Consider the following 26,202-nt stretch of genomic DNA (forward strand, 5'->3'; position numbering starts at 1 on the left):
AGATTTGACTTTTCTTGATAAATGATTATTTTGAAGACCTTTTTTTAATTTTAAATTCATGAATGCATTCCTTTCTCCAAATCTGACCAAAATATCACCGAATAAACTTAAAATCACCGCAATTATGCTGATAAATTAACATTTTATTGGACTTGTAAAATAAAATATTTTTGTTCATTGTAGTTTATTTATATTTAGATTCTGTTGAGCATGATTATGAATTGTTTACTGAATAAAACTAGTTAGTATAATAATTTGATAAACTCTCCCTCTCCCTAATTGCACTCACATGACCAGTGGCAGGATCGCTTTTCTTGCAAATGCGCCGGTCAGGCGTGGGTCATTCACTTTGATGATGCCTCTCACTTTGAGAATGCGAGCTGCTTTTGAAGTTCGCTGCTGCTGCAACTCAAACACTCGACCATTAAAATTTAATTGCGGCTCTCGCGCGTATATGTTGCGAAATTTTGCTTTTGCCGCCGCCGGTTTGTTTGTACTCGCAGAACCGCCCACGTACTTACTCGAGCACAGAGAGAGAGAGACGCTCCTCCACGATTCAATAATGAATTTTCTCGGTGCTTTATTCCAGGCTTTGTGCGCCGCGTGGACACAGAATAATATGCGCTGTGTGGCTTTATATTGCTTTCGTAAAACGCCGCTGGTAAATATAATAGTAATGGAGAGAGAAGAAAAAGAGAAATATCAGTTTTGAAGAGAAGAAGAGCTTTATAATGAAAAATGGTGGGTTTAATGACTGAGAAAAATAGGAAGGATCTACTGTACTGTATCATTACTGCTATTCATGAAGGATAAAACAAATACTTCAAAAACAGTTTTCAGTAAATAGTGCCGTTTTTAAAGACTACAATGAATGTGTTGCTAAAATACAATATTTTCTCTTTGGCTCTCCCAAAAAAATAATTTATTGCATTCAAAGTGCGTTTAGCATTTTAAAAATTTTTTGGAAAATTATAAATAATGCTGTAAATTCAGGATATCCTTTAATTATTATTGTTGTTTATTTTTCCAAACTGTTACATCTTTATTGTTTACAATCAATTGTTGAAAAACAATTAATTAATGAGCTTTCAAATTAAAATTTATATGGAAAAATTAAATTTGAATTTAATATCCAATTAATCTATTAGTTTTGTTAAAATATTTTCTGATCAAGGGAAGATTCACGATAGTTAACCTAAAATTCTGTTTTCCTTTTGAATTTTTTTTAGAGTCGTTGATTGTTTCCTAGAAAAGGCAAAATCATTTTTTTTCTTCAAAACAATTTACAACCAAACTATCCCAATGAGGAAAGGGCATCTTAAATGCAATTAAAATAACGCAATAAATTTAGTTTCAAGAAATGTTTATTTGGTTCTAAATGAGGGCAACTAAGCCCCATACATGAACTAAACCAAATAAATTGAAAAAAAAAATTAAAAACAAGGCAGAAGAAAACAAAATAAATTTGGGTTAAAGAATTTAAAATTTCTTTTTTAGTACTGCTTCTAAAAACATTTTCATTTGGTGGCAATGCATTCCAGAGCCTCTGTAGCATTGCACTTTTAAACAGTTTATTCATCAAGGACAAAAGTTCAAAATGCTGCTATTTCTTTTATTAATTAAAATATTTAAATCTGTCTCGTGTCAATCGTTTTCTGATTTTTTTTTATATCATATATCCCTTGGAAAATTTAATCTAATTTGGCAATTTATCAAATCCGTTTCGCCGACGAGGCGAAAAAAATCGCACCGGCTTTGTTTTGCACGCAACAAGGCGGATGCGCCGAGTAATTGCGCGTGCGGCTGCATTTATCTGCCTTTGGCTAGGCGAGAGGCTGTTGAATAATAGCCTCGCTTTTCTTGCATAGCGAGAAGGCAACGCACGCTGCTCTTTTTGCTCTCGATCTTGCCGATGATTTAGTATAGCTGCGCGTCTTGGGCAAAAAATTTCATCACAGGCCGCCGCCGCCGCTCGTCGTCGGTCGCCAGAGACGCGCTGGCGAAATATGAATTTGTAAATGGTGTTCCTGATGTTCCCTCGCGAGAGAACTTATTTGACAGCAGCTACTTCATAAAACTTCATCATTGCCTGGCGTGGAAAAATATGATATTCGGCGCGGCCGCCACTTGGACGCCGCTGCAATAAATCGTCGAGCGCCGTGCGTGCGTAAAATATGCGCGCTGACCCTTAAATAAAACTGCCCCACAGACAGGGTATTTCCATCTAATATTCCCTCGTTATGTATTGGAATGCGACTTGGGGGCTGTTTGCAGAATTGAATTTCGTTTCTTCGCTTTGGGTTGTGGAAATGAACCAGTTCAATTATATTTTTTATTTTCACCCAAGTCAGTGGTTGATGATAATGATAATATAATAAAGTATTATAAGTAGGAATTAGAAATAATTTAAAAGCTTTTTTGAAATTCATAGCTGAATATTAACCAGGGAATTAACGATGAATAAGACAAAGAGCTAAAAAAATAATAGTAAAAACTTAACTATTAATCATTTCTTTTTTCTTTGCGTATATTAATAATATTTTTTTAAATATTTAATATCTAAATTATAAGATTTTTAGTTAAAACAATTTGTTAATTTATTTTTTTATTTTTCTTTTTGTATTTTTATATTTGTAACACATGCAATAATTTTGAAAGGAAAATTTACCTTTAATTTCTTAGAAAAAACTGTTTTGATTACAAATATAAATGACTCGCATATCAAATAAGATCAATTATATATGCCAATTTACTCGGGTTGAGACAGAGACTGGACTGAGGTTCTTATATATTATTAAAATTTTGCAATTCAAACCAAAATATATTGAGATTGATTATATTAAGGACTCCTTATTGACATAGTCAAATCAAGTCTTTACAACAATGGTTTGTTAATTTCCCAATAATTGACAAAAATTATTTATATTGTTGTAAAGACTTGATTTGACTATGTCAATAAGGAGTCCTTAACGTCAAGATTATAGCATAATTAAAATTTTCATTACGCATAAGGTTTTTCCAATTGTCAGTCAACTACAGAAACTTAAGTTTATTGATTGCCCTTTGGAAATTGCAACTGTAACAAAAAAAAAGCGCCTTATCAAACACCATAATTGTTCAAATTATCACACTCTAGCACGCCTAATTACTCATTTTTGTGTGGAAAGAGTTATTTTTATCTATTTTTATCATCGCGTTTAAAGATTTTTGGAGGAAATGAAATTTAATTTAAATTTAAATCAGTTAATGAAATTTGTGCACATGAAAGTTTTTAAACGATATAACAGTGCAACTAATGAAGGTGTAGCCCGCAGCAAAAAAAAATGCTTTTTAAGACAAGTGATAAACTCTACTCATTGAAAGGGTGAAAAGAAATTACACACTTTTGTAAATTAAAGATGTTTTTTTTTTTCTCAATATTATTGCTAAAAAAATAAATATTTGTTGGTTTTGTTGTTCAATAGTTGCAAATTAAGTTTATTGGTGTACCACAAGGCAATCTCTGCCTATAACGAGAAACAATCATCCAAACATTCAAAATTATAAATGAAAACTACAAACACAATTTGAGTTAAGAAAAATACACAAATACATTATTCAAATCAACACTATTCACATTATAAAGTTAAAAATTGAATGTGAATGCAATGAGGAAGTAAAATACTTAAAATAAAAGAGCTACGGCACTTTCTAAATGCTCAATTCATTTCCTCTCATTTTCAATTTATTAGTAATGAAAAGTGTCTGGCGACTTGGTGCCAATACATATTTTTCTGCACTCTCAATTCCACAGCCCGGAAAAAAGCCGCCACGCGTGAGGTTCTCAGCGGCGAAAGCGCTTTAATATAATATCTATAAAACTCTGAAATGGATGGCGCGTGGGCGGGCGCGAGAAATGAAGAGCCGCCGCTGGAGCCCGGTCGTCGCTCGCTGTTTTTTTCCCCCGAGTTATTATTTCAAGAGGACCGAAAAGTAAAAAAAAGTAAAAACGGCGGCGACAGAGTCATTTATGCGCGTCCGCCGTAAAATCCAACGCGTGTTTACATTTTGAATTATGACACGACTTTTATTGCGAGTAATAAAATTATTTCCGCCGCATTCGGTAGCGAAGTTGCCTTAAAAAATAACACAGCGCCGGCCGATTAGTGACGACTCGTCGGAGCCATTCATAAAAATTTTATTAGCCCAATTCAATTAAAGCGCCGTGTTTTAGTTGGCCAGACGTTCATTGTTTCAAAAGCCACGCTCATGTACGCAATTTATCTTTTTGTTCTGAAAAATTTCGACTGAAAATTTTCAGTTAAATGAATTCAAATTGGACAATGTTCTTCAATTTGCATTTAATTTTTGCAACAGGGTTTTTTTATCGTTATTTTAATTGGAAATTAGCATTTATGTAAAAATTGCTTGTTATAAATTCGTTTTAAAAGTGAATTTTTCAGCTTGCGAAATTAGCCAATTATTTCAGACCACCTGAGAAAGAACTGTTGAAAAAAATTTCACTCAGGTCAGGCGATAAATTCTAGTAAATTTGCATTTTATGACTATTATGATTTGGAACAATGATTGATAGACCTTGTTAGCTCCGATCAAAATTCAAAACATCAACGTCTCTTTATCTGAAAACATGCAGACCGAGAAATTTTGGACCAAATTATAGGTTTGGATGGCATGAGCAGCGAACAACGCCCAGAGCTCTTCTCAAAATCATTGTAACGGTGCTCCAGTTTTTTGCAGGGCAAATCGTAATTACGTGAATTTTGGAGGAAAACCACGCAAACACTGGCCTGCGGATGCGAGAAAAAAAATTACGTATCTTCTCTCAGTCTGGTTGAGAGAGGAATTGATTTTCTCGTGCGGCGTCCAAAATAAACAAACACGTGCAGGTCAATTAATTTGAAATTGCAAAGTGAAAGACCAGCGCTTCTTGCCGCCAGAGTAATTAAATCGGCGTAGAGTTGCTGCAAAAAATTAAGGAACATTCAAAATTGGGAGTTCGTACAGCGAGTTTAATTATTTGCAGAGAGACGGAGCGCGCTGAAAATTGACCTTAGGCCTCGGATTTTTTTATAATTATGTAGCTGTCACTTTTCTTGCTTATTGAATCTAGAAGATGGACGGTGAAAGAATATGTGTGAAATTTAAATGAAAAACTTAGTGATGAAAATAATTTCTTTGCCTGCTAACAAAATTAAGGACTAATAAATTTGATTTAAACATTTGATTTAAATTTAAAATTTAATACAAATATTTATCTCATCATTTTTTTGGCACAATGTATCATTAGAAAGCAACTGTAGACCTTGAAAAACAGCATTCAATTTTAGAAAACATTTATTTATGTTGTTGTTTTTTTTTTGCATATTTTCCCCAAAATAAATTGGCTATTAAAATTCAATAGTACTTCTTATTTCACACATTTTGCTAACAAAGAAAATGAGAATTTTTTTTAATTAATGCAGGCCAGCCTCAGCCAGCCTCATGAAATCTTTTTTTTTTAACTTTTCAGTTAAGGGTCTCTTCAAAGATACCGAGATATGAATTTTTTAATTTAGTTCGCAAACACGACCTGCCTCAAAAGACCTTTTTCTCTCTCTCGTTAAAAATGGCGGCGTGCAAATTAATTAACTTTCGCGTGCCCCTTTACGTCCTCAAATTTACTTTCTCCTATGCGTTGCCTGGCATTTATTTATTTAAAGAACGAGTCTTTTATCGCCCTTGTGAATTTCCAATTAACGCTCACTTCAGGAGAAATTTTGTGGGTGTATTTTTGGATGTCAATATTTCAGTTCGAAGCTCTTTTGAGCGAGATAAATTAGAGGCGGCAAAATATTTCGATTGCTTTTAGTGATATGCCTAATTTCAAAGCGCATCTGCTACCGAAATAAAATAAACATGATGTGTGTTCCTTGCGTTGGTGCCAACGTTAATTAGAAACCGTGTTTTAGAAAATCAGATTTTTTTTTTTTAATTTATGAGTTTAACTTTTCATTTTAGGCTGGAAATAATTTAATACTTGGTGGATGTTTAACAATCGTTCTAAATTTAAGTATTCAAAATTAGGAAAGGTCGAATATCAACAAAGAAATATGATATTAATTGTAATTGTCCTATTAACCATTCAAAAACGTTTAATATTGATTCATAAATTTAAAAAAATCTATATATGGAATATTATAAAAAAAAAAAGTGAATTACAAACGAACTTTTACTCAGCAATTGTATGCATCTCAACCTCTGATATCGTCTAAAACGTCTAATATTTAGAAGAAATTAAATAAAATAAAATTTTAAAAGTCACCGCCAAAGGTCAAATAGAGCCAAGATATTGATTTTTAAAATAAAATAAAATATTTTAAACTTTTCCACGTAAAAATCCATCCAATTAACAATATGTGTACTTTCGACTTACCTGATTGCTAACTAGAAATCCATGAAACATAGCAAATCGATCGGTGCGCCGGCTTGCATTGGATAATATATTAAATTTTATTTTATTGAAATTTTCTTGAACTTAAGTTTAACTTTTACTCACTTACATACCTTATTTGATAAGTTTTCCCGCTGCTTGAATTTAGCTTAACGAGCCGAAAAACCAAGCTGGATTTGGCCAAAAGCGGGGCATTAAGACCGAATTTGTCACGCAATTGAATCTCGATTTGCTCAGCACTTGAAACTTTGCGAATCGACTGCCTGCCGCGAGCACAAGGACATCAAAAAGCGCCTGGCGCACAAAAGATACGGGCATTTTCCAGCTGCATTATTCCGGTGCGCCCTAATAATCAGCAAATCAATCTCGGCAGGTCGTGCACGTGACACACCAACTTTGCCAATATAATTTCTTCAATAACCTCTCGTCCGCGATTATATTCGCCCACGAGCAAGTACTACGTCTTTCCGAGCCGCAGAATTCAAATGCACTCTCGTCAGCCGGAAGTTGATTCTGCAATCCATCCGAGCTTGCGGAAATTGATACGAGACCGAGATTTTCTGTTTTATCTGATGGTGAAGAAGTGCTCGGTGAAGAGAGACGAGAGCAAAAAGGAGATTCTCTCTTGAAGGAACTGCTCATCTGCAATTATACAAGTTTTTTTCATTCGTGTTTTTAACCAGTTTCCACTTCAATGGGGGAAATTATCTCTCAGATATCACGATAAAACAAATTTAAAGTTCATTGACCTGAACGTGTTTGGCAATTCCACTAAATTAAGTAAGTTTCTAATTTCAAAATTTGTAGAAATGACTTTTTTATTATTTCAGCCCTTTTTCATTAACACTATTTCTAGAAGAAAATAAAAGTATTAAAACGAAATATGGAATTTTCAATTTTCTCTGCATAGAAAATGTGAACTATGTGCATGGAGAGCATAAAGGTCCATAAAAACTATTAGCCTAAATTTCTGGAAAGTCGTGAAACCTTTCTCGCGTAAAATAACTCGGCACACATATTTGAAACACCCCAGGCGAAGTTTTCACTGCCAACCATATAAGACTGGCGCGAATATGCCCATTTTTTACTGCGAACACGGTGGAATGTGCAGGTAGGTGAGGCTCGGGGTGAATTTACGCTCTCACACACACCCCACGGCACCCTGCGTCGAAAGAGAGAATGGGGCCGTCACCTTGAATGCTCGACAAACGGCGAAAAGCTAAAAGCGGCCGGGTCAAGCAAAAGAGAGCAGGGTGACGGAAATTCTGCAAAATGTGACATTTTTAATCTTCTCTCCGCCGACGTCCTATTTGCAACTCGCGAGAAAAGCGACGGCAGCTTCTTCATTATTCATTGCAACTTGCCGAGTGCGAAAAGAAACATTTATGTAAATAATAAGAATGTTATTTTAAATTTAATTATGAATTTTATTCTATAAATTTAAATATTATTTAACCAAATTTTTTTGATGTCTATTTCTTATTCAAAATTTATTACTTATTTTAAATAATTATCTAAATTTCAATTTTTTATGGAGTTGTTTAACTTTGATCACTTGAAATGTATGTTTATTTTTTTACAGTTGTAATAAAAATGTTGAAATATAGTACATTTTGGTAGCCATTTATAATAATCTAAAGAAATATAATACCATTAGAATTGATGTTGCAGAGTTGATTATATATAGGAATCATTAAAATATGATTAAACAATATAAATCTCATTGGCATTTTATACTAAAATTCAATCTTTTTTTAACAGCTAAAAGCTAATTTTAAACAAGACAAATGTGTACAAAGCACATCCGATTATTTTGAGTTTTGATTAAAAATCAATTTATTATGTTTTGAATTTAAATTCCAAACACCATGAATCAACCCTCGATCGTGAACTTGTACTACAAAATCAATTTATTAAGTTCCACATTTTCCATCTTTTGTTTCTTCGAACACATCATTTTAATTATTCTCATGCAAAACTGCAGATTGGAGCAAAAAGTGCATTTAATCTTTTACCAGGAAGATCTCAAGTAGTTCTTTCGCTTCTCATGCAGATTTGTTCACAGCGACCGTTGATTGTCGTCAGCTTCTCTGACCATTCAGGCAGAAGAGAATTCAAAGTAACATTATCCGTCGCAGAAAGCTGCAGTGACGCGAACAGGGAAACTACTGTGTGCGAAATGGCATAATTTCAATCGCCGCGGCATCTCTATCTAGATCAACGACGGATTAAACACGCACGCGATCTAATTTTTCTTTGTCGGAACAAAGTACGTTCGTTTCCCATATAAGTAGTTATATATTTTCTCACAACAATAATTGCGAACGGAGCTAAGAGGCTGCTCATCTGGTGGGCTTAACAAGAGAGCGTTTGCGCTCAACAACATTTTTATAATATATCGAGACCTTGAAACAAATAATGGCATCGCGAGATGCTTTTCACTAATCACAAATCAGATAAAAATGTAGGTGGAACGAGAAATTCTTTTTAAAGACACACCAGCTTGGGGTTAAATTTAAATTTTCAGATTGGTTGTATTCCAAATCATATCAATTTTTTGAATTTTTGTTTTGATATATGTTTTATTTTAATTTTTTAATTTATTGAATTGAATGATACAATATAGGATTAACGTACAAGATCCAAATTTGGTTAAGTTAAACACATTTTTGCAGATTAAGCAACTTATTCATATCACCCGTCAGCAGTAAATTTAAAAATTATAAATATGACAGAAGGTTTTTTCTAAATTTTATATATATGAATCAAATAGTATTTAACACGTAGAATTAAATAATTAAATATAAAAATAATACGAAAATTAAAAGATTAAGATCAATAATAATTCATTATAATAGCAAAATAATAAAAATTATGCTTAAATATTTAAAGTAAATTAGACTTTTCAATAAATTGTTTGTGCAAATTTACTTTCTTTAAAACTTTCTATAAACTTGAAAAAGCCGCAAATAATAGCTAATAATAGTGAAAATTTAAAATTTGACTCTAAAATCCTAAACTTTTATTTCTTTATAAGCTCAATTTTCTGTCCAAACCACATCTATTCAGAATAAAAATTTCAATATGAGTATGTATGCAATTAATGTAATAATGCACTAATATGTTTCGGTTCTTTTGTTTTCAGATGGTCCAAAGCATTATTCTTGTCAAATAAGGTGAGCTTACAAATTATTGGATATTTGACCTCCGAAGTTATAAAAAAATAGCATCTTTTACTATCAACAGTTAATCGGAGTTAATCCAATCGATAGACGGAATAATTGTCCTAAGGGAAAGGCCCGAGTTTGTAGCTTTTAATACCAAGTAAATCCTGACAATATGACTGTACATATTCGCAGCGGTGGCTTTTCTACATTCCCGAAACAGAAGGAGCCAAGAGAGGCAATTCAAAGTTGCGTGCCAGGCCGTTGCAGCCGGGCTTCTTAATATCTTTCTCTCGCAGACGAATTTGCATCGTCGTGAGCCGCAAAACTTGGTCCGGCACCTTTATGCGTTTCAACGGCCTTAAAGCGGGTAAAAGGGGCTGCGCCCTCGCACTAATTTAAACTTCCAAGCTGCACGGGACATTTGCATAAAACACACGCCCGTCCGTCTTTTCTGATGCCCAGCATAAATAACTTTCTGCGCAGAAAGTAAGTCTAGCTCATAAGAATGAGCGACGCCGTTGTTGGCAAATTGCGCGTGTAAATCTCCAGCAGCCTCTCGCGAAACAATAGAGTTTGTGTAAATGTGTTTTGTATGTTCAGAGAAAGAAGGGAAAAAAATCAAAGACGGGGGCCGGCTGCTTTTTGTCTCCCGTCGACATTTATGTTCCTGGTATTTTTAGAGGACAATATGATTTTCGTCTGATGCAAAAATTCCGATTCGATACTCATTAAGCGGCGGATTGTTTTTTGGCGCAGCTTCTCGGAAGCGGCGCACCTGCCATAGTAAATGAGACGTGCGACGACGGCAGGGCCCAAATTGTTCTCCAGGGGCAAAAATGTCATTAAGAGACGGTGGCCGAAAAGAAAAATGGCCTGCCCAAAGCGAGATGAGCTCCGAACAGCCTTGATTGTATCCGCCTCGCTAGTTCATCCTGGACCATCCGCTCTGTTAAAATGGTTTATTGATTTTATAGACTAAAGACTAGTCTAGAAAAACTGCTCAAAATTTAGATAATCAACAACGATTCTGCAGATTTGTTTATTAATATACATGACGCATATTTTAATATCAAATTTAAAACAGTCTTTAATTTATTAAGAGATTTTTAACTGAAACAGTTGCAATCAAAACCAATACAATTAATTTTTTTCATATTTATGATATGAAAGAAATGATAAATAGAATATAATAAAGATAATGTTGAGAAAATTTAAACTATTATAACTATTTATACAAAATAGGCTGTAAGAAATAAGTACAGCAGACAACAATGACGCACAGGACACAAGTTAATTTGATAAATTTAAATTCCAACACGATTGTTTATTTCCAAGAACAATGAATTTCTTATAAAGTTAAAATGTAAAATTATTTTAGCAGGATTTTTTTTTTTTATTTGATAGCACTTAAAAAATGAGAATTTTTTTAAAAATTCTTTCCAGAATATATCAAGAGGAAACACAAATGTAAATACTCATAAATTGTCTCTTAGATTTTTTACTTCTTCAAAGCGTGCACCTCAAACTCCCATGAGACTCTACTTTGTCACTCAAAGTGTCGCTCTTCTTTTTCCTTTCAAAGCTTTCAAGAGAGTTCCAAGCACCTCTTGCGAGCATTTCAAGACGCGATAAAATTTGATGCACACCAGAAAATTGAGAGGGGCCATAATTTCATCAAAAATTATTTCCCCAGCGTGTTAAAAAAAAAAGAAAGAATTTACGTGTCAACCAAAAAGGCACGGTCGCTTGTCAACAATATATATAATAACCGAGGAATGTTTTGATTGCCGGCTTATTAAATAAAATATTTCCGAGGCAGACACAAACGCAATTACCCGACGCACCTTCTTTGTTCTGGCGCCGAAAATGAGCGTAATTTATTTAAGGCTGTGTGCACATTCGAAAGAGCAGTTCAGGTGAGAGGTCACTGACAAAGAGAGTGTGCAGGTGTCGTAAAACGCCATTTTAATCGAGGCGATAAAAAATTACGACCCTTTTTGGACAGATGCTCGCTCGAGTTCGGGGTGCTGCGGTGACGCCCAATCAAACGCAAAGGTGAATCCAAGTGGATAACGCGGACGTAAAATTTGACGCCGGCCACGCGGGTTTATTCGTTTATTCGCTGCAAGGCCGTAAAATTTACTTTATTCAAACTGTCGACGTTATTCGGATCGACGCACCGACGCTTCATTTTCCACAGGCAAGAGTGATTTTTATTGTCGTCGTTAAACGGTGCAAACTTCTCACATCGTTCGAAACCGATTGCACTGCACGTAAAAGAGAAATTTAAACTGAATTGAAGTTTATTTAATTTCTCACTTATTGACGCAAATTGATTCCCTATCAGGTACATGCTTTGGGGAGAATCTTTTTTTTCTTATGTAATACAAAAAGTTAGTTTTTATTTATATTTCATAAATTTATATACTTATAATTATGCGGCATATTTTTAGATTTTAGAGATTAAAATAAAACAGAGCATATTTTCAGATATTAACCATTTTAAAGAAACTTCATGGCAATCATCAGATCAGAACGATGCGTTATTCTTTTAGCTTTTAGTCATGACAAGGTTAGTTGCAAAATTGTGTTTATGTTAGGTGATTTCTAAATCTAAAATTATAAAATATATCTTATTTGTAATATTTGATTGGGAACACATCTTACATATTTTCCGTCATTATCCATCCCTAAGTTGGATTAATTAAGTACCTCAAGACGCATAATTTTTACATAATTGATTAATTTCCTTTATATAGGAAATAAAATTTATTTAATATTAAATTAATAGATCCGTCTATTTTTCAACAAAGTTAATTGGAATATTATGTTTTATGTGAAAATATAAATTGGAATCCATCACTAATGGAATTCATTATATTTATTGTAAAATTAATTTAATTCAATCACTTTCATGTAATTATTATATTTATAATTATTAAAGCTTATTTTCCTGGATCCGAATTTAATTAATTATATATCATTGTACTCCATGGGACTGACGAGTTTTATAAATAGAATAGATTATATGAAAATTAATACATATTGAGCTGTAAAATTAAAAAAAAAAACCATAAAGGTAAATTGTTAATATGCATAAACTCTAAAAAAACTATAATATTTCAAATATCTTTTAAATTCTTTAATGATTTAATTATTTTAAAGAAATTCAAAATATAATTTGATGTCAATGAAGATTAAGATTAAAAGTGTTTAGCTTTAAACCCAACGTTATTAGTCTTCCTTGGTGATGATCAGTGATGATGTTGCCTTTTTGTCAATCAATCCTTTTCTAGAATTTCAAACAATTTTGTTACAGTCAAAAACGGAGTTTAAAAAAGTTACGAGTATTAAAGAACAAATAAATGCAGAGTTAAAATAGTTTTTGTATATTTTGCAAATTATACTTTAGAATGTGGTGTGGTGTTGAAATTGGACAATCCTTTCTTATTCGGGCTGCTATTTTTTTTTCTCCTCTCTGCACGTGCTAATTAATTTACATTATGATTGCGCACCTGGGGCCAAAAATGAGGTGCGGAGCCTCATTTCCAATTCAGACGGGCGTTCAAAAATTTTTGGCCCGGTGCCACTCGCCGCTATTTTATGGAGTGAATTTTATTCACGCGCTCATCCTCGAGCACGCTCTTGATGTGATAAGAGAGAAGGACTTGCGGCTTTGCTGGCAGCAAATTGCCGCCGATATTCCCAATAAAAAAAGGTGTGTACGCCTGGCGAGTAGTCAGCACGCGAGGCAGGAAAACTCGGCGGTGCAGTCTAAAACACATTTCTCTCGTTTTTCTGCCGCAGCCGCCGATCTTTGGCTCGCTCGCGGCGAGCGAAAGTCACTTTTGCGGTCGTTTCTCATCGGCGCGAAATTCGCTCTCGCCAACTTTCCGGACCGACGAGTGGCGATATTTCATCTCAGTGCGATGTAACCGCGGGATTTATTAAATTCCGGGGGAGCCGAGGTCGACTTTGTCGACTGGAATCGCAATTTCATTAGCTCGCGTCGATCGCAACTTGCAGGGTAATTGCATTATCTGTGGACAAAAATTTTTCTCTTCAAGTGGAAGAAATGACTGAGGAGGGGAGAAACTTTTCCTCATCTTTTTTCCAATCAGAAATATGAATAATAATCTCTATTGAATAACGAATAATTTTTTATCTGCCGATAAATTATGAAAAAGGAAAGTTCTGGTTCGGATTCTGCAATTACAATAAATTTGTGTGAAGTTAATCTCTTTTTTTTGGCACCAATTATTGCTGTGAAAGTGATTCAAATTTAATATAAATATAATATTATATTAAATGTTTATATGATATTACATTATATTATATTTATACATAACATTTATATTAAATATAATATTTATATTTATAAATTCTTTTACATGTAATAAGTATGAATTCAATTTAAAACAATTTATAAATACAGAAAAAACAAATAATTAAATTATTACCAGTCTGTAATTTTAATTGATTTTCATGCGTTTGATGGGAGTAATCGCAATTAATTATGTGAATGTGAAATAGTATTTTATTTTACAATACTTTCTACCTTGGCATTGCTTTGGAATTTGATTATTTATAAAAATCTAATTTTTATTACTCTATCAAGAAATGAATAAATAAATTGAAAGTTGTACCCTTTAATTAAGTTTGTAAAATATTATTTGCTAGCTATTCTAATTAAATAATAATTAATTGCAACATTCATATATGGAAATCAGAACTTTCTTTAAAAATAAATAACTGCAATTGATAATAAATGAAATAATATATAACATTAAAAATGAATTTTTTAAATTTATTTAATTGAATTACAGAATTACTTGAAATCTTCTTTGTTATATAATGTGAGGTATATTCATTTCAAATTTCAGAAGAAAAAAAATCTTTTCTCATTTCAGGATTACCTATTATGTATTACCTAACCTTAAAATACGCATTATCATTAACGATTAATTTCGATTTTTCATGTTTAGGCATTAATTTTTTTTAAAATTATTGCTAGGAACAACGCCCAAACAATTATGCGCTGCTCTAATTGAATAAAAAGTTCTGGCGCGGCCAGTAATTTTGCACAACTGAAACAAATCTTCCGTCTCCACTTGGTGCGAGTCGGACAGAAGCTGACGAAGCCAAATGAGAGCAATTTCGACCAACACGCCGCTTGCCTCATCGAAATAATCACGCACGCCAGCCAGCGCAGGGTCCGGTTCCCATTTTTAATTTAATCCTTCATCAAGTGGGCGAGCTGGGCGAAATGAGAGATGCCCTGGGGCCGGTCGACTAACCAAAAAACAACAACAGCCAAAATGAAAATAACATACTTAACATTGAAACCTCACTATCAGTCAGTCATTTACTTTCAACACACGTGTTGTTTTCGTTCAAAAACTACTCACCGACGGATCTAAATTAGTTCTCGGCTGGTTTTTGTTTATGGATTCGCAGTCGGGAAAACATCAACTGGTGTCTAGACACATAACGCTCTACAGCAACCGGAAAGATGCATGTCCTCAAAAAAGTGCCATTAGAATGAGAAAGAGGTATTTTACGCCGGCACTTGAGCTTGGAGATGTTCTTCTTGTCTTTTTTGCGAGCATTTGCGCGCGATCTTGGTTTTTGTCGTGACGGGGCGAGAAAAGCACCATTTCATGCGAATCAGCAAACTTAATGGCCTGAAAGTGTTTCAAATAAAAATATAATCCTGAAGTGTAATATAAAAATGAAGAAATTACTGGAAATATTTGTTAACAACATTATTTTCGTACAACTCTCTTGAATCTAATTTATATGGAAATAGATTTTCATAATTTAATATCTACGAGACAGAAAATTTGAAGAATAAAAATTGGCAATGTGCAATGTTCAGTGATCGCCAAGTATTTACGAGATTTGCCTGTCACGGGTACCACTATTTATTTTGTAAGAATAAAAATTTTCATTCTCAAGCGACAATAGATTGTGAATGCAAGCACTGCGGTAAGAAATGTTCACAATATCATATTCTTGAATGCAATGAACGAAAACTAAGCCTAAGAGAGGCTGCAAAAATCAGAATTAACTAATTTTTGTACTTTGTAATAATTACTGAAACAAGCTTAATTGTAAAATTAATTTTAGGAATACAAATTAGCTTTAGACACCCGTTGTACACCTAGTTGTGTTCAATAAATACTCTATCTATAATTTAATATGAAATTTTAAAATATAAAATTGATAACCACGTGCAATTTTGTTGAGTGAGACTATTGCAAAATTTCACAATCAGAGCTGCTATCTAGAATTTCAATAGAGCGCGTGCGAAATTGATCATAATTCCACTTGTGATAATTCGGCGATAAACAGGCCAGGTTGATGACAAGCCCTGTCAGGAAATTAGATCTGCCAAATCCACTGTAAAGCGCGTTATGTGGTTTGTCGCTGATTACGGTTTCTAATCTAACGCAAACACATTTGTCAATTAATCAATTCTGGGGGATTATAATTTGTTGTTTACTGAACCGAAATTAAATTTGCTTTATTGATATTTTCGTCGAAGCGTAATCTTATTTTGAGAATTCGTCTGAATAAGGGAAGGGGTAAACAAAACAAAACTTTTGTGTGTGTCTCGAAAGCTCCCACCTAAAAGAAACGGAGAAAATGTAGAAAAATTGATTTGAATATTCATCTCTTTTGAAAATAAGAATTTAAAAAAAAATTGTAAAAAGATAATAAATATTTGCTTAAAATTTTGCACAATGCATAGTTTCAATCACAATTTTTAAGTAATCTAGATTTAATTATCGGGACAACTAGAATTTTTTTTTAAAATCTAATTGAATAATTGGGCTCATTCTCACCCATTAGTTAAAGGTTGAAGGATTTTTTGGAGAGAAAATGAACAAAATTTTCCCCTGATAGACGTCATAATATGTCGCTAAAAGGATTAAATTTTATTAATATTTGGACAAATTAATTTTTTTTAAATGATCTTTCATATTGAACTTGGAATTCGGCATAGATTCCCATCATAATTCATAATTTATTTCTCCCTCAATTATAAATAAGCAAATATATCAGATAGAATTAAAAATAATTATTTTAAATTTATCTGAGGCGAAACAAATAAAAGTCTCTAGACAATATTCTAACAATGTTGGCGAAAAGTTTGAGATAGCAAAAGACATTTTGGTGTGCGAGGATATTCCACTCATGCAAGAGAAGCAGATTTATGTAACTCCCCGGAGCGCAAAGACTGCAACCACTTACCACTTTAATACGCTTTTGGATAAAATCTCGTCTTGCGCCGGTCCTATTAAATTTTTCACGGTTTGCTCGTGTGCGCGTAAACCGCTTTAAATTAGCAAGTTTTTGCCAAGAACGATCCCCGGCGGCGGGCGGATGGTTGTTTGTTATTCCGTTTGAGCGCGCGTTAAATGTTAAACTCGCAGACAACGAGTCTAAGTAAGCTGTGGGAAAGCTCAGGGTGTAATTAATTTATAAGGCCGGCCGGAGCAGCGATTTGCATTTTGTGGGCCGAGTCCGAGATTCACAAATGTAGACTGGAAACAACCGCTAGAGTAAAATAAATATGTGAAATCTTGCGGTGGACCAGCGCTTTTTCTTTCTCAACCCGCTTTTGTTTTTCACTCGCTTCTGCCAGATTTGAGGTTCCTTTCGCTATGTTTACACGGAAAACGCACTATTTGCCGTCAAATTATTCTTTGTTCAAATAATATGAATGTTCTTGGTTAGGAAATTTTATTTTGAATTCTAACAATAAGATAAATGCTATCCAATATCAAGGAGAAGTTTTTATTTCTATTATCTTTTCAGAAGAATAATATAGACGTACGTCACTGTTGTAATAAATTTTATGAGTTTTCTTAAGCCGTTTTTTATTGACACTGTTACAAAAATATTTATTTTATTCCACCTAGTATAAGCTTTCTTTATTTTATAATGCACTCAATCGTGCCAAAAGTTAAAAAGGCATCATTAATATTTTATTCCTATTTATTTATTAAAAAAAAAAAAAATCGCAATGTTATTATGGACACTAATTAAATGTCATGTCATATCACTCTGCTTTGTACTCATTTTCAGTGTCTCTTGCACAGATAAGGTCTCATTTCCAAGATGGCAGCGGCGCTGACTAAGTAAGAGACGACTTTGCATATAAATTGAACTTTGTCAAGTGCCGGTAATTAAGACCGGAATAAAGTCAACATCAAAGCAAGCGCGGCGTTGCGTGGACGCATTCCAAAAAGCAAACGCGTGCTCGTTCTTTTTTCTCGGTGAAATTCAAGTCCGAAAAAAAATGATACCGAGGGTGTCTCGTCTCGCAATTAAAACTTTGAAACGCCCACGCGCCGCAACCCTTTTATGCACTTAATTACTTTAATTGGATCAATCTCCAGGAGAGATAATTAAAAATGCCTCTTCTCAGGTGAACGACGCTGAAAAAGCGAGAGCCTGCTGTGTTTTTTATTTTTTGCAACCGATGACGTCATTGCGGCAGAAGATTAAATTTATCCCCCCGAATATGCCTTGCAGGATGTATGGAAATTCGATTCGCGCATTTTATCGGGCTGAAAGTGGGCCATTTTCTGTGAATTATATACCCACGCACAAGAGGCGCCGGACTATAAGAGGCCTCGTAAAAATAAAAGTGTCTATTTCGGGAGAGAGAGTGAATTTCCAATATTTCGCACTCTCAAAATAAACAGTTCGCAATTTAATAGTGACTCTTCGGACAAAAAAAAACAGTGCTTATTTTAATTTGAACCTCGCGATCAGGGTTCCATTATTGCGCCACTCTCCGCATTATTGCAACACTTGACGAAGAAAATAGCATCGGCAAGGGCAACGTTTTGCAGCACATTTTACGACGCTGTTAATTTTTATGCGAAAACAAACTGTGCGCGTGTGCCCTTTTATTTGGAGCAAACATTCTCGCCGGCGCGCCCACACCCTTTTATGATTTGCATTTTGTGTGATCTTTTAAGTTCGCGCCGGCCGCAATTTCTTCCGAACCGAATCCCTCGGCACTTAAATGCAAATTTCGCGAGTTGCCATTTACTATGAGGAATTCCGCCAATCATATAGAAGAAAATCAAAATACACTCATCGATGTGGTGTGATTTGTAATTTACTATTTCAACATTTTTTTAAATGTGGGGTTTAATCACAAGTAGCTTCAGAAGATTACAATTAGTAATGCAAGGTTGCAAAACTTTTGATTGGAATTTGAATACTTCATAATTTAATAATGACTGTTGCTGTCAACGTCACGGACATTTATTATCTTTTGGAAGTGCGGCCTCTTGAAACGTTCAGCATTGTGCAAGAGTCGGTTCACATTTTCCCCGTGAGATGAAAAACAAAAGTAAACATTAGCACGTTTTGATTGATGACAAACAGATCGAGTACTCGATTATTTGCGCCGCGTTTTTGAGTGACGCACAAGGAAGAGACGATTCTCGAATCTTGTTGTTATGCCAAAAATGACGTGACATTGTTTATCATCAAGACGGGCACTATCTCGGAACTCTTTTACTTGATCGTTATCAGTAATCATATCATAAAGATGTCGCCTTCTGACGTGCATGGAAATTACTTACGGCGACAGGTATAAATGCGCTGCATCTTGTTTCCACGCGACAGTGAAAAGTTATCAGCCTAGCGACTTCATCTAAACATTACATTTCAAGGAAAAATGAGGACTGCGTGAGTAAAATTTTCAATTTTTTTCATTTCAATCTCTAGTTTTATTTTACATAATTTTCTGAATTATCATGTAATATTAATGATTTCAATCAACATTTTCATTTCATTTTTGTTATGAATGTTTAAAAAAAGATCAATTATGAATTTTCAGAGTTTTGGTAGCTCTTGTGTGTCTGGCGTTGGTGTGTCTGAGTGAGGGGCTCCCTTCAAGGAACCGATGGTCATCCCCTGATCTACGCAAGGACAACGGAAATGGCAATGGCAATGGTAGCAACGGCAATGGTAACGGGAACAACGGCATCGGCAACGGTAATGGCGGATCGAACGGAGAAAATGAAAACGCCGGTGGCAACGGAAATGGAAACAATGGGAACGGAAATGGAAACGGTGGTCCTAATGGCGATGACCAGCCAACCACCGTTGCTGCTCCTGAACCAACAGAAGCCCCCGTCGAAGAGGTGACCTCTGATGCTCCTACTGAAGGACCAGTTGAAGAAAGCACCACTGCGGCTTCTGAAGCGACCACCGAGGGCAACTCAAACGAGGAGAGCAACGAGAGTGAAAGCAGCAGTGAAACATCAGAAGTGACAACTTCCGATCCTGAAGAACCCACCACTCAGGCACCAGAAGCGACCACCGTTCCTCAGAGCAGCTCAAGCGAGGAGAGTAGCGAGAGTGAAAGCAGCAATGAGGAAGAAAACGCAAGCAATGAATCCGGAGAGGCCAGTAACGAGCAAGGTTCTGAAGAGGCCAACAACTCCGAGGACGCAAACACTGAGGAAAACAAGTCCGAGGACAGCCGGAGTGAAAGTAAGGATTCAAACCAGGACAACTCTGAAGATTCCAGCAAGTAAAAAAGTTTAGACTGTAGTTTATTAGCTTGACTGATGAGTCATTTCATAGTTGCAATTTATCTCTGTAACAATAAAAAGCGCAATAATTACATGATGAAATAAAAGTCTTTCAAAATAATTTATATCTTGATGTACCTTGTAATGTGACTGTTTGCATTTATTTATCAATAAATAAAAAATTAAAAAATAAAAATAAATTTTATATTAATTTTATTGAAATAAAAACTTGAAATTATATAAATTAAATCTGAAAAATTTCAGAAGACTTAATTAAAATTAATAGCACTTAATTAAAATTACAAATTACCTCTCTCGGGGGAACTCGACCCGGAGGTTGTAACCCGCTCTTTTGAATTTCATTTAAATTTTGGCGAGGTAATTTGTATGCGCAGTTTTCCCTGCAGACGCTACGAAAACAAGATGACAAGCCTGTGTGCAGTTAATGCAAAATTCAAAGAGAACCGAGGGAACTTCTTGCGACTAACTTTCCGCTGCGCGTCTCCTTGGAGAGAATATTTCACGAATTGAATTGCATTTGTATGTGCGGTACCTTTCCTGCTCAAGTTCGAAAACAAGACGGGAGTTCCCTGAGCGAAAAACACGCACCGTGCACGTCTGCCGGAGAAGAGCGGAATGAATAAATTTGTTCGGATCGCCTGTGATACGACATTCGTTTCATTTTATATCGGTGCACATTAATTTTAAAATTATACAAGAGACACGTATTGAAAGGTCTCAGGACAATGAAAAATTTAATGAAGCAAAGTTTTAATATAATCGTTATAATTATTTTAGTTAAATTATTAAAACTATTAGAATAAAATATATATTGGTGTAATTACTAAATTATAGTTGCAAATAATGTTTATTTAAATTATAATTATCATATATTTTTATACTGTGTTGTATTACAGGTCCATATTATTAACTATTTCATTTTATACAAGTTAGATTTTTAATTTTTGCGCAATTAAATGCTTACCAAATTTTTTAATAAGTAAATAATTAGCAATAACTATAAATTTTTTATTGGTATTTCAATAGTTATTACTTTATGTCAAAGGGTTATTTAAGTATGTTTGTTTTCAATAAAGCGTTAATCCATACACGCAAGAGAATGAGAGATAAACAGAAATTCACTGATTAAGTAACTACATAAATAATGGAATCAATTAAACAATAAAGATAAACTAACTAGTACCCTGAAAAATATTGATATTTGTAAAAAGTTAAAAGAGTCACTGACCGATAGGCCAGAATTACTTAAATATTTCATAATGCGAGAAAACTGGAAGTTGAGTTTTCTTGGTTGAAAGGGTGGGCACGGACAAACCATTAGGGAATCACTTTGTTCTGTGGTGCGGTCATGGCTTTAGACTTACTGGCCGGCTCGCAGCCTGAGCTCAAGGGGTTGGTTCCGAGATGATGAAGAGCCAACCAGAGACTTTGACCAAGTAGTTACTGGTGCTGCAAGTTGTTTTGTGCTATTATAAACAAGAAAGAGAGGAATGAACGCAAGTGGAGTGAAAGAGCGAGAGAGGGCAATTATTATCTTCTCTCGCCGGAGACACAGAATAATATCAAAGCCGTTGGAGCGGCTTGTGAACATTTGTGCCCCGCATAAAAAAAGAATTTTCCGGCCGGCAATGGAAGCGCAAATGCCGCTCAAGTACCTTGTTAAAACAAATGTAACTTGGTTTTAGTCTCTCTCGGCTAGACCTTCCTTTCTCCATTGCTAACTACCATTCGCTGGGGTTGTTTTCGGCTCGCAATTTTCCCCGGCGTCATTTGCATGGCCGTTCAAAGCGTGCCGCAAAAAGAGGGTCTAACGAAGCAAATTAGATTCGCCGCAAAAAAAGCACAAACAGAAAAATTAATTTAAATCTTTTTTTACTGTAAAAAAAATTGATAAAAGTTTTAACAAGAAAAAAATCGTCGATGACCAATCAATATTCAAGAGGGTAACGCCTGACAAAATGTCACTTACAAAAGTGATTTATTCCGATTCCGTCCTTTTCGCGTTGCTCGTTTTTGCCGCTAAACTCGGGGCCAAACGAACGAACGTGCCCTTATCTATCTTTCCACCAGCAAGATGCACAAAAACATCTCCAAGAGCTCTAATGGCATTTTCCTCCTTTCCCCATACACGTCTGCCAAGTCCTGGTGCGCAAGGGTTGATATTTGGCTGCAGGCTGCATCTGTTGCAGCTCTCGCGTGTTGGTTTTGGAGCAAAAGTTGACGCCCCTGCTGCCCGCAAGCGAGAACAAGAGAGCAACTAATTGCGACACAGAAAAGGAGATTTATCAAATTTCGGAGCTCGCTTTCTGTCGGAAATGCAATTAAAAGTTGTCGCCGCGAGGAGGGCCAAGCTGCAAAAACACTTTGGTGGCAAATAATAATAAAAATATAATATGAAAGATGGCCGTGGGGATTGCATTGTTTAGTTTGCGAGAGCAATAACTGAAAGAGAACGTTGTTGGTTGTTTCTATTTTGCCATCAAATATTTATTTTATCAACTGTTGCTTATTCTTCATTAATCAAGCAAATGAAAAATTGAGAAAATATTTGTGAAAAACACAAACAAAAACAAACATTTCCATGTGTAATCCGTAGAAAATCTTTTAAGAGCAATTCAATTGGACATTGTGAATAAAAAAAATTAATTCATACTTATTTTGCAAACTTTTATTTTAAATTATTTTAAATATAAAAATTCCTGTTTCATCAACTTTATAATTTAAAAAATAGAAATATTATTCTGAAAATTTGTGATTTGGTTTTGAAATGGGACTAAAGAGGAGATCTAAATTCAAATTTAAAGAAGTTTTGAGCCTAAAAAAAATTTAACAATTATACTTCTTATTTTTTAAGTTTTATTTAGAAAAATAGGTGTTGATGATTAGGGTCAGGCCAAGACAAATTCTTGTCGGACTGTGCCCTTTTTAAGTGGCGCAGTAGGCGCCACTCAATTGTGTTGATTGTATTTTTTGTTTAAGTTACAATAAACGTTGGTAAATTTAATTTCTCTAATTGTAAATAACAAAGAGATATGCAAAATTTTTTAGTTCATTTGGATTATTGAAATAGGTTTTTCATAATTTTAGCAATAAATACAATTTTTTTTTTAAAACCAAATTTTTGTAAATATCAATTATTTGCTGATTAAATTAGCAGTTTAATTATCACGTAATATAATAATTTTTTTTTTAACAATTAATTTAATTCGCAGTCAAGCTACCTCTTTTTAATGCTGCCTGAATATAGTCACCAAGAATATTGACACAATTTCTTCTTGCAAATCGTATCGCGAAGAAATCAATGACAAAAACTTCCAGCAAACGCAATTTAGTACCAGAATAAATTAAACGCTAAAAGCAAATGAAAGTGATAAAGTGTGTTTTGCAACGCAAGTGTCTCTGCTGCCAAAATTTAGCAGCGAGTGTTTTGCTAATTAGCCTCTAAACATATCTCGCGTTTGCAAATCAGCGTGCGGCGGAAGGAATGGGGCACCTTTGCCAAAATTTCTATTCACGCTCGGATAATCCTATTATGTGGGATGCGAAAACCGTGTTGTAGTATCTCTAAAACGCGCGCTGATAGTGGAGGGAAGGGTGCCGCGATCCGAAAGTGGTTTTGCGAATATGATTTGAATTCATTGGCCTCGCGGGCTTCGCGAGCAAATCGATCGGAAGGAAGCTTTTGTGCTGCCGAGGACAGCAAGAAGATGTGCGAAGTTGCTTTTCCCGAAATATAACCACGCGCGCAGGCCAAAATATTTTCCCAAACTCGGCTCACACGTGTGGGGTGCAAAAAGGGGACGCAGAGCATCTTGCCGCGCGTGAAAGAAAATAATCTTTTTCGGCAAATAGTGCGGTTCTTAAGCCTGCTGCAGATGAAAGGATACCAAGCAGAGAGGAATGTTTGCTTTTTCTTGATGGAGAAAAAGCCGGCGAAATTAATTAAACTTTCCCTTAGCAGGGGGAAAAGCTCGTCTTCGGTTTGCCGAATATTGATTGCAAACTCTTTCAATCACAAAACGTTTCTCCGCTGATCTTCTGGAAATTTTCCTTCCTAATTTGAGAAGGATGAATGTATAAAATTTCTTATGAGAGAGATTTTTTCAAAGATACCGCAGGGTTTTACAATTTTTTTTCTCTGCACTTTTTTTATAAATATTTGATTTGATTGGATTAAGATCAGAAATTAAAAACAAAGAATTAAAAATGATTCAAATTATTTAAGCTTTTTTTCTACGGAAAAATAAAATATAATTAGTTTGATACCAACCACTAAAAATTTATATAATTATTTACGAATCAAATTAAATTGAATTAAGGCAATTAAAGCTGACTTTTATTTACAATGTTCTCTATTTAATGATTTAGTATGTAATTAAAAACCTTCATTCTGAAATAAAAACTAATTGATCTTAAAAAATTGAGCCGTAAACCAGAAATTGGAGATCCTATCCCCAGGCAAACTTTGACAGGCTCTAATTATCATTGGAAAATAACTTGCGAGAGGTCGTCTCATTTATTCTTTATGAAGAGACGCTCCTCTCTGTCTCGAGCCGACTAAGGTCGTCTATTCTTGGTTTATGGAGTTATAAAAAGTTTAATATATAAGGAGTCAAGATTTCATATATATAAAGTTTATCTCTATAAAAATCACCCCCGCTGCAACTTCCTGGCTCAGCCATAAAATCCCCTTCTGTTTATACACCCCGTCTGCGAATTCACTTAATTCCGTGGAAAAGTAAACTTGGCAGCTGATTGGACGCGCGCCGTCGGAAAATCAAATTACCGAGCCGTAATTGAGACGGATGGATGACGCAAATATAAATAAATATACAAAAAGAAAAATTAGGCTGATGGCTTAAAGAGAGTGAAATTGGCCCATAAAATTGAATTATCTGCTTCGAGAATGGGACATGTAAATAATCAGGACCGTTACTCACAATCCAACGGCCGGGGCCACTAATGCCTGCTTGTTTTTTTCCCCAGCAGCTCTCCAGAATAAGTATTCATTATGAGAAAGTCGAAAGGAAGGAGGGTCGCCGGCCTCCACCCCTCAAGCGAACCCACAGAACGACTGCCCTAAATAACCGGCGAGCACTCTCGGAAAGGAAAAGAGGGAACAAAAAACTGCTTGAGACACACCGGAATTATTATGAATGGTGCATTTTAGCCGACTTTCTCTTTCCTTCCCCACACTGCACTTGAGTGGGAAATATCGCAAAACTTATTCTTCTCCAACTCTCTCCCTTTCGACGAAATTTATCCACTCTGCGATTCGAAAATAAAATTATTAGGTCGTTGCGCAGAGTGGCGTTTTGTGTAGGAAAAGTGAAGGTGAGCAGCACGCTCGTTAAATTATCCGTGCAGCTGTCAAAATAAATAATCAGAATCGCGTACGTGCTGGTCGTTGGATGCTTGGGACTGGGCCAAGAAGTCATGAGGAGCATCAGTCGGACGCCGGCCAGAAGGAAAGCGAAACTGGTCACTTTATTGCCGACTTTGCTGTGTTTATTTTGCACTCTGCGCTCGACTAGTTCAATTACACTCTTTTTTTATTGTTTCATTAGCACCTGCTGCTTTGGCATCCGGAATCAATTATTATTAAGGACACATGAATTATTATGATAGGGATCAAACTTTAAAATTCTCTATGACCGATCATCTGTTTTTACAAAAATTGTTTTTTATTTTAAATAAAATATATGGCTTTTTTAAAATAAACTTCTTATCTGTAAGTTATTTTTAATTTATTCATATTAATTTATTTAATAGTTTAATTTAAATTTTTCACATATAATTTTATTTAAATAATCATTTTATCCTTTATAAAGAGATTTCCCGTGCAGATACCTTTTTGTTTAATTGATTTATAAATAGTTCATGTTGCCAGCAGCAGAATTTATCTTATAATTAACAATTGAATGTGCATAGTCCTTGGGCTAGATAAATTAGTTTGGATTAGGTAAATTAGTTTGGATTAATTATGAATAAATGTAAATAAATTTCTTGTGGTTTT

The 26,202-nt window shown here is 34.7% G+C and overlaps 2 protein-coding genes across 4 annotated transcripts in view; both read left to right on the forward strand.

The window, feature by feature from the left end:
* The window catches only part of LOC132194852 (monocarboxylate transporter 2-like), a 108,971-nt gene that overhangs the window by 22,197 nt on the left and 60,572 nt on the right, over positions 1 to 26,202 (forward strand). For 2 of the 3 annotated variants that reach the window (XM_059616410.1, XM_059616411.1), the window contains one exon: positions 9,576 to 9,606. The exons of the other annotated variant lie outside the window; for it this stretch is intronic. The gene's annotated coding sequence lies outside the window, so the exon portion shown is untranslated. The remainder of the gene's footprint in view (positions 1 to 9,575; positions 9,607 to 26,202) is intronic. 3 annotated transcript variants of the gene reach the window in all.
* LOC132194645 (uncharacterized) lies at positions 19,182 to 20,336 on the forward strand. Its single transcript, XM_059616061.1, has 2 exons — positions 19,182 to 19,314; positions 19,466 to 20,336. Exons 1-2 carry the CDS (start codon positions 19,304 to 19,306, stop codon positions 20,166 to 20,168), a joined length of 714 nt encoding a protein of 237 aa, XP_059472044.1. The 5' UTR covers positions 19,182 to 19,303; the 3' UTR covers positions 20,169 to 20,336.

This window comes from Neocloeon triangulifer, unplaced genomic scaffold (assembly GCF_031216515.1).
Source record: "Neocloeon triangulifer isolate White Clay Creek 2 clone unplaced genomic scaffold, ASM3121651v1 ptg000008l, whole genome shotgun sequence".
In the NCBI taxonomy this organism is placed as follows: Eukaryota; Metazoa; Arthropoda; class Insecta; order Ephemeroptera; family Baetidae; genus Neocloeon; species Neocloeon triangulifer.